Genomic DNA, 9,543 nt, shown 5'->3' with positions numbered 1-9,543 from the left:
GACAGGGGTTGAACACTTTTCAAACTAACACAAACAACACGGAGGCGTGTGGTGCAGTGGGTTGTGTGTTGGTTTTCAGATCAGGTGGTCACAGGTTCAAACCCCACTGCAGTCAGCATGTCGTTGTGTACCTGGGCAAAACACTTGTCCACAGTATTGAGTATGTAAGTTGCTTTGGATAAAAGCGTCTAACAAGTGACATGTAATGTAATGTAAAACAGGAAACCAAAAATACAGATCTACACAGGACAAAAATAAAACACAGATAGATCGTGACAAAAAATACAAATCAAGCTCACTTGTTTGTGCAATGGAGGAATTTTTAGTATGACAATCAAACAGGTGTTTTAAAAAAAAAAACAGGCTTAGAAAAATAAAGCCTTGCAGAAGTCCAATAGTGAAAACGTTTTGCCTTCCTATTCTTTTTTGGGGGGTCATTGTTATCGTAGAATTATGAGCTTAGCGTAAACTCTGGGAAGAGAGAAACCTGACTAAATTCCATGAGTCTGCGCTGGTTGCCTGGCAACACCCAAGTGATGACTTGGATTTTGATAGGTTCGGGGTGAGGTGACGTGACTGACGTTCAGATAACACTGTGCTTGTATTTAACCTCTAAAATACCAGATAGGATGCTAAAATATGTCTTTTTTACAATGGAGTCCTGTCATACCTGGCAGCATAAAATATATGAAAAAACAAAAGTTGAGGATACAATTTTCTTAAATTTGGCCATGTTAGACGACATAATTTAGCCCTGATTAAACCTTAACTCTAACCCTAATTAAACGTAGTTGAAAATGAGCTTATAGTTTCATTTAGATTGGACACCAGAGAAAATATGTGGTACCTATAAACCATTAGTCCATAGGGCTGTTGAGAAATGTTTGATATAAGTGATATAAGTGATATAAACTGTATCTATCCTGAGGGATAGTGTGTTATTCAAACATGTATAATACAAGGCCAAAATCAGCTTAACATAAAATCATCATATCATAAAATGAAAACAGGTTATGTAAGGTAAAGGAAGGGGCAATAAATATACAGCAAACTTTATTGTACATAATGTACTGATTTCGGTGGTGTCATGTCCTAAGGTGCTCAGGGGCCCTACAGATCATTGAATGAGTCATCCAGCTTCACACTGTATGAATCCAGCTCCGTCTAGTGGTCACAGTGGCTCCTGCACTCATTACAGGGGAATCTGAGTCCACAGGCAGATTGAAGCGAAGTCAGATATTCTTTTTATCCTACTTTCAGAACCAACCGAGCGCCCAGCCACAGCCAATTAAAACTAATCCAAGAGTTTCGCAGTATATTGAAAAACTCCCATTCCACTGTCATGTTTTATCTATGACATGTGGACTGAGGACACAGAGTGTGCTTGGAGCATCTCTCTCTCTATCTCTCTCTCTCTCTCTCTCTCTCTCTCTCTCTCTCTCTCTCTCTCTCTCTCTCTCTCTCTCTCTCTCTCTCTATCTATCTCTCTCTCTCTCTCTCTCTCTCTCTCTCTCTCTCTCTCTCTCTCTCTCTCTCTCTCTCTCTCTCTCTCTCTCTCTCTCTCTTTGGATCTTTAAAACACAGAGTGGACGGGAGGTAATCCCCACCATGTGAGTGGGCGGTGCGGGTACCGGAGGCGTGTTTTTGTTTTGTTTTTTACTTATTTTTTCATTATTCAAATGCTGGTGTACCTATAAAAAGAGCGCCTGCGTGCGTCAGATAGTTTTTCTCCAATGGGTAAAGGTGACTAAAATACTTGTTGTCTCTTTCGCCGGGCCCAGTCGCATCCTATCGGCAGGGGGAAGGAGATGATGCACGACTCCGGAGGTGTCCAAATGGCGAGGGTGTTGAAGCATGCCACCCTATGCCTGATGCTGCTGCCCCGGTTCCTGGTGGCCGCCGTCATGCTGTGGCTGCTGGATTTCTTGTGTATAAGGAAAAAAGTGCTGCTGAAAATGGGAGCGAAGCAGGACAGCCCGGACGACCCGCCGGTGTGCGTGTCTGACTCCAACAGGATGTTCACCTTGGAGTCGCTCAGAGCCGTTTGGTACGGACAGAAATTGGACCTCCTGAAATCCGCTCACTTAGGGCGCGCGGCACCTAACACCGAGGTGCTGATGGTCCAGGAGCGGCGGCAGGTCCGGATCCTGGACTGCATGAAAGGGAAGAGACCGCTCATCCTTAACTTTGGCAGCTGCTCCTGACCGCCATTCATGATGCGTCTGTCGGCGTTTCAGCGCGTCGTGAGCCAGTACGCGGACATTGCGGACTTTTTAGTTGTATATATCGAGGAGGCGCATCCGTCGGACGGCTGGGTGAGCTCTGACGCGCCGTACCAGATCCCGAAGCACCGCTGCTTGGAAGACAGGCTGAGAGCCGCTCAGCTGATGCTCGCCGAGGTGCCGGGGAGCAACGTGGTGGTCGATAATATGGACAACGAGTCCAACGCCGCGTACGGAGCCTACTTTGAGAGACTTTACATCGTGATGGATGAGATGGTGGTGTACCAGGGGGGCAGGGGGCCGGAGGGATACCGGATTTCAGAGCTCAGAAACTGGCTGGAGCAATACAGGAACGATCGGATGAATTCCCACACAGCAGTGCTCCATGTGTAGTTGGAAGATGCTGAACTGCTCCTCTGCTCATACTGCTTAAGTGTCCAACTCACAGTGCAAAAATATTCAGATGCTGCTATCAAATGTTCACACATGGCACATTATGTTGTTGGTTTTTTGAATAAAGATATTCAGGACTCTTTGACAAATAGCCTAAAGTCATGTTCAAGCCTAGGCTGTTTTATCGTGCTTGTATTGACCTTAATTGATTGCGCATAGCGATTGTTTTTATTATTTTTTGAATGGAAAAGTCTTGAATCAGTTGAACCCGGATTCATTTAGTGGTCACTCTATTTTTCTACGGTGTGTGTGCGTGCGTGCGTCTCTGTGTGTGTGTGTGTGTGTGTGTGTGTGTGTGTGTGTGTGTGTGTGTGTGTGTGTGTGTGTGTGTGTGTGTGTGTGTGTGTGTGTGTGTGTGTGTGTGTGTGTGTGTGTGTGTGTGTGTGTGTGTGTGTGTGTGTGTGTGTTCAGGCTAAGGTCTCACTCTGGTGTTTCTGTGAAGTTCGGTTTTTAAAAGGCGAAGCCAGAAAACTGACACTGATGTTTTTGACACCGGGAGCGGGATCACGTGGGATGCCTTCCTCGATGATCGATTGCCAAATTATGTAATGTTGAAACGATGTAACTGAACAAATGTTTTTAATAAATATCAGATCACACATGGATGGTTAACTGTTGATTTGTGCAACACCTTAAAGGTATTTTTTTATAATTTAATGCACATGATAAATGGGATGATGTTTTTGTTTAAACTCTAACCCTTTGTTTCACTCTCAGTTTTATGTCGTCTGATGACGTCAGACCTGCTCGTTTCATGACTGTTTACAGACAGAACTTATGTTCATAATGATTGTGAATGTTTACACTTGCCTCCTTTGACTCCTGCCCTTATAATGACTTATAAGCATGCCATAGATACGTGTACTGTGACTCCTGCCCTTATAATGACTTATAAGCATGCCATATATAGGCCTACGTGTACTGTGTCCCCTCTTTCACCAAAAAAGAAGAACAGTTAAAAGGTTAAAATCATTATCAAAATCAATTGAACAATGAGAGTAACAAATGTGAGTTCTGTTTCATTATGTGTAACACAATAAATCAGAAACAACAATCAGACCAATGGTCAGATAAAAATCATCATGCCCGGATGAAATGACACTCACAAACAGTAGATCAAAGTAAACATGCTTATGAGAAAACGCCCCATTCATCAAATGTTTCTTTCATAAGGAGCCGTGCCACTATCCATCCCTGGATCTGAATGAAACAAATGGCGCATTTCCACCATGGCGCGGAGCGCGGTTTAAGCGTGCCGTGTCGTGCCGTGCCCGTTTTTGGTTGCGCTTCCACTAGGCCTAGTTACGGCCCGGCCCGGCCCGGGGCCACTTTTTCACCTCTTTTCTGGCCCGACAAAATTGTGGTTCTATCGGGGCCAACAAACAGGGCTGAGTCGGGCTGAGTATGCTAAACTAGAGAGAGGATCGCTGGCAAGGGGGCTACAACTACAACAAGATGGACATATTTGACCGTGATTTAATTGTAATACACGTTTCAAAATGATGCCGAAGTAACAACATACTGATACCGGTTAGTAAAAACCATGAATTAATGCTTTGGCAAGTTTGCAGACAGACGGCAGGCGAAAAACCTTTTAAAATGAGTGTTTTCTAGATGGAGATTGGCTAAGCTAACGCAGTATATGCTCCGACCGTCCACACTCACAACAACGGCCTATACAGACATAAATAAAGCAGCGACTGTATTCACCATGACACAGACAGTCTGTGGTGTGTACTTGTTTAACTTTTGTCGAGTTTCTGAACATATATAAGGAGCTGTGAGCTCTGAGTGCTAACAGCTAACGGCTGTGTTGTTTTACTGGGGTTCTCATTGAAGATGACGTCACGGCTCCGCCTACACTGCGTTACTATAGTAACTACCCCAGTTCCTAAACTGTAATGGAAGCACAGCATGAAGTGAGCCGGCCCTGTTAAGGCCCAACGCGGCCAAGCAGTACCGAGCGTGGCCGAGGCCGACCGTGTGGTGGAAATGCGCCAAAAGAGACTTGAGCTGGTTAGGGGGGGGGGGGGTGATGCATCTGTATGCACACAAGCAGGAATTCACACACTGCCACATGCATTTAGGATTTGAGAGCAATGAGATTATCGTGAACCCTCTATTGATGTGGGAAAATGACCCTACTTCTCATTTGATTTGTCACCGAAATAAACCTTTTCCTGATGACTTTATGGTCTCAATCACTAGTTTAAGTCTTCTTAAATAAAACATGCAGTTTATTGTGTGAAAAGTGGTCCGATTAAAGGTAAAACAGAGGTTAAAGGTAGGCTTTGGGCCCTGGCAAAATTGTGAGATTACTTTGGTGTGTTGTGGCCAGCTCTCTGTGACTGGATCCCAATATGGACAACACATTGCTGCACTCCGCTTTCCCTTCAATTAACTCACAGGAGTGATTGTTTTTAATACATCTTGTAAGCCATTGTGTTGCTGCTTTTCCTCATTAATAAGTAAGGCTTTTATCTCACCCACCCGTAACCCATCTGCTATTGTTCAGAAACGTTAATTTTGATGGCTTACCCCGTGAATTAAACATGTGCCTGCAGTTAGAACCACAACCATACATAACTAGTAAGTCACACTTTTTCACAAATACAGGGTTTTGGCTTTATGTGATTCCATTGGCTGCTACTTTGTGATATTTGTTCAAATGTGCCCTAGTGTTGCACAGAATATATATCACCCCATGAATAGTTTTGGTATGATTTAAGTATCCTATGCATTCAGCATATGAAATAAACATAAAGCAGCATTGACGTCATTAAAGGGGCACACCACCGTTTCAACACCCCAACTCCAATCATCTTTCAGCATCTCTGTTGTCAAGACAGATGTTTTCTGCAAAGAATCCGAGGTTTGTGTTGCTTCACAGAGGTAGCCTTCTCTTTTCCTCCTGACTTTCTGTGTTATCAGCCAGTCTCAGGTCACCACTGTCATTTTAAAAAGCTCTTTGGTCAGACGTCACTGATTGACTCTTATCACCAAAAAAGTGTGTGTGGGGGGGGGGTTTAAACAAAGGCAGACCTTTTTTTTCTTCCCCTTTAGAAAACAGTTTCAAGATGGTGAAGAGGGGGCATGTCAGTTCTCCTGCTCTCAGTTCACCCCTCGCAGCACGCGGCATGAATGCATAAGGACACACACAGGCAGCTATACAGTACATGCATGTGGTGAGATAATGAGACACAACTGAGGCATGAAGGGACCTGAATACATAATCTATGCAGCACAGACGTGGGCTACATCCAGAGATGCTGGGTGGAGATTGAAGTTGGGGGTGTTGAAACTGCATCCTACTTGATCAATGGCTTCAACAAACGTCATTATTATAATTGCATAGGCAATTGAGCACAAAAGTAATTAAAATATAACTATCTTTCAGAGACACTCCAAAAGAAGATTTCCAATTAGGAGTGGGGCTGATAAAAAGATGAGTTCAAGTTGACAAATCCTGAGAAAGATCTCTTTGAGGAGGCACAGGTAGACAGCATCATCATCTTGTACGTAGATACAGGTTTCAAATACATTCTCTGATTTTGTGGACAGTTGTGACCTTTTCTAATGTAGCTTGTGCTTCAGAACCAGGATGCTTTAAGCTCATAATCTGCTTGTATTACAATACTTGGCATTAGGGCCTGCTACTGCCTCCTTTTTGAGAAGAAAAGATTAGGAAGATTTGTGAAACCAACAAGATTGTTTGTTTCTGAACTATTGTTGCAAGAACTCTATTTTATCTTTCAAAACAAGTAAAGATTGTTGCACAAGGACCCCGGGGATAACACTTGATTTGAGAACATTCTTTGAAACCTGGATGTGTAAAGTAAACCAATCCAAATGTTCTAACTGAAGGGTTATACAATGTTTCTTTTTTTATAGAAATGCTTGGCAACCTCCAAGTTTGAAATGTAAAGCTATTGTGGAAGTGCCTTAAACGTGCATTTTCTTAGGTAGCATGGGGCAACTCCTCTGGTTGCAAGAAGAAGTATGATTGTATAGAAGTTTATGAAAAAAATTACCCTTTATTTCACTTGATTTATTACCTCAGATAACATCTTTCTAGTTTAGGGTCTCAATTGCTAGTTTATGTATTCTGCAATACAGCATGTAGTTCATTTGATAAATTATGACCCCATATCGAGTTAAATATATACGTTAAAACAGAGTGGGCTATACGGCATAGCTTGTGATTGATATGTCATAACCATTTCTTATTTTGTGTGTTGGGTATAAGTCTTATTATTATAACCTTTTCAGAGTGTGTTTTCAGTTCATGAATGTCAATTGTAACACTTTGGCCCACTCAAAATGTTTTTTTCAGTGTTCTGTTGTACCCTCAGGTGTCATAAAAAGGCTTGAAGACTGAAGTCCACAAACCAATGCGTGACCTCTACGTGACTACATCCACTTCTTATATACTGCACAATATATGGTCTCATGGCTACTAGGCAATAACAAAAATATCTATAGTAACAGCTTCAGTACATGTAATCTGGATTGCATCAGAAACAATTACACAAATGGTTCGAAAACTGATGACACACTTCAGGCAACAAGGGGAGGTCGTTTCCATAAGCGTTTGTCTAAGAGTGTGTGTGTATTTGCGTTCAAACGTGCGTGTGTGTGCGTGTGTGTGCGTGTGTGTGTGTGTGTGTGTGTGTGTGTGTGTGTGTGTGTGTGTGTGTGTGTGTGTGTGTGTGTGTGTGTGTGTGTGTGTGTGTGTGTGTGTGTGTGTGTGTTTGGCATGCATGTGTTTTAACTTTAGATAATTTAAGAAAATGTCCCCGTTACATAATTCTATTTCATGAGGAAGAAATTGCATTAGCTATACATCTGATAAAGTAGGCGCAAATACATTATTTATTAAATTGTTAAATAACTCAATATGATAATGTGAATCAGCTTTTAGAAATCATGTTTTCCTTTAAAGGGCGAAAACGTTTTTTTTCTACTCAAGCAAAATGTAAACATCTTATTAGAAGTGGTTAAAGGTCTAAAGGTGGAACGTATGTGACGTAACTCAGTGCAAAGTCTCATTTTGTAGCAATACCATTACAGATAAAGAGCAAAACAACAGATATCTTGTCATTCCATACAGCACTTTAAAGGAACATATTTCGACATTTTTATTAGATAAAGCCAGTTCTGCCACTTCATTTCTACATTTATCTCCCAGACAAACTGGCACCAGGCGGAAGACGCAAGATCTCCCCTATAATTGTGTTATATAAATGTGATTTCATTTGAATCAAATGATTTCTTGGACGTCTTGGCAAGCTAACAAACAATGTATGAACTCAGCGAGGCATTTGCCGGTTAAAGTCAATAACTGCTGAATAACAGAAAAACACACAATCAGCTCATGAATAACAACATGCCTCAGATAAGATGTCCTGACCACAAAGCTGTGAATCTTGTCGAGCATAGCATCTGCTGACCCAGTAAATCCCACAAGGTATTTTGTTAAGTACACTTTATGGCCAGCTAAAGCTACAATAATCACTATTTGATATTTCAAAATGTACCAAATGAGAAAAGTGGTACCTTGTTGTGAATAACCCACAGAAAATCAAAACCATAATCCTTCAGTTCTACACAGATTTTTAGTATCTTTCCACTAAATGTTTTTGTTTTCTAGACCACAACTTACATACTGTTTCAATTCAGTCTCACCACCTGGATCAGTGCTTTTAACAGCAATAAAAACACATCATATGCTCCGTGTCCAACCACATACTACAGCCATGAAGTAATCTGGTGTAGCTGGTGACAGGGTGTTCTCATTCACTGTTTGTAGGTGTACTTATGAAAAGTCATGCCCCATCCTTTCAGTATATCCAACTAAATGTATTTGTATGTATTCCAGGTAAATGTGGGGCAGGAAGTATGAAGATTGAATGATTCTGCAAATGAAATAGGTTGGTGTGGATGGATGGGTCCAAAGACTTTCATCAGGGCCGACTTTTTATGTATTGTGTGAAACCAGAATGAATGACTCTGTTGTGTAACTTCTGTATTTATTTAAGTTATTCCACTTCCATAGTTAACCTGTTACGGCCTGTCATGGCTCAGTTTGTCACCCGCCACATATATTTGAGAAGCCAAACCCCAAAAAATGATACTAAATAATTGTATTTGTAGAACATTGAAAGAAAACATAAAGAACTAAATCAAACTAGTCTAGAGGAATGGCAAAAAATAACCAAACAATTAGGAAGCCTTCGGACCAGAGCCCCCCGGAAACTTAAGAGAAACAGTGCATAAACTAAACTAAGAAACTGAACTACCAGATCCTCCGTCCTTAAAAAAACAACAAAAAAGAATGGATGGGGTAAAATGATGAGTGAACTCATACAATGAAGTCTAGAGCACAGAGCTTCAACATGGACCCTCCAGCTGAGTGTAATATCTACACAAACACCAAAACACCAGGACACTGCAGCAAAACAAGAAAGAGACAGATACCTCCCTTCTCCTCCAGCCTTCCTTATGTACGGGGAATCATGTCAGATCAGGATCACCTGAGGGAAGGGCCGAGCGCAGACCACCACAGATCAGGAGCCCCTGTGTAAAAGGAGCAAAGGGGTGAGAACTGAGAGAACACAAGGGGTGAAGGTATAACATAACCTAAAACAATTACAAGTTATTCTGTTACTTAGAACTGAGGTGTTTTTTGTGAAGAATGGCGTTTATTTGGCTTTATGTAGGTACACATGTTGCTTGACATAATCATTCGTATTAATCGATGTATGGCGATATTTTTCAACAGTATACTTGATAGCATTTCTTCAGTACTTTCTGTCGGCTGTTGATTAAGTAGGCATATATTCTGGATATTTGTTTTTGTCCACTAAGG

General features: G+C 41.7%; 1 protein-coding gene across 1 annotated transcript; it reads left to right on the top strand.

Annotated features, from left to right (window-relative positions):
* The first annotated feature begins 1,692 nt into the window (after window positions 1-1,692).
* On the top strand, window positions 1,693-2,973 carry LOC117498516 (thyroxine 5-deiodinase-like). The gene has a single exon (XM_034150662.1). The coding sequence runs from the start codon at window positions 1,809-1,811 to the stop codon at window positions 2,613-2,615; it is 807 nt and encodes a 268-aa protein (XP_034006553.1). The 5' UTR covers window positions 1,693-1,808; the 3' UTR covers window positions 2,616-2,973.
* Window positions 2,974-9,543: the final 6,570 nt, after the last annotated feature.

The sequence above is a fragment of the Trematomus bernacchii genome, unplaced genomic scaffold (assembly GCF_902827165.1).
Source record: "Trematomus bernacchii unplaced genomic scaffold, fTreBer1.1, whole genome shotgun sequence".
In the NCBI taxonomy this organism is placed as follows: domain Eukaryota; kingdom Metazoa; phylum Chordata; class Actinopteri; order Perciformes; family Nototheniidae; genus Trematomus; species Trematomus bernacchii.
The sequence above is the reverse complement of the archived record's forward strand: the minus strand, read 5'-3'. Positions and strand labels throughout refer to the sequence as shown.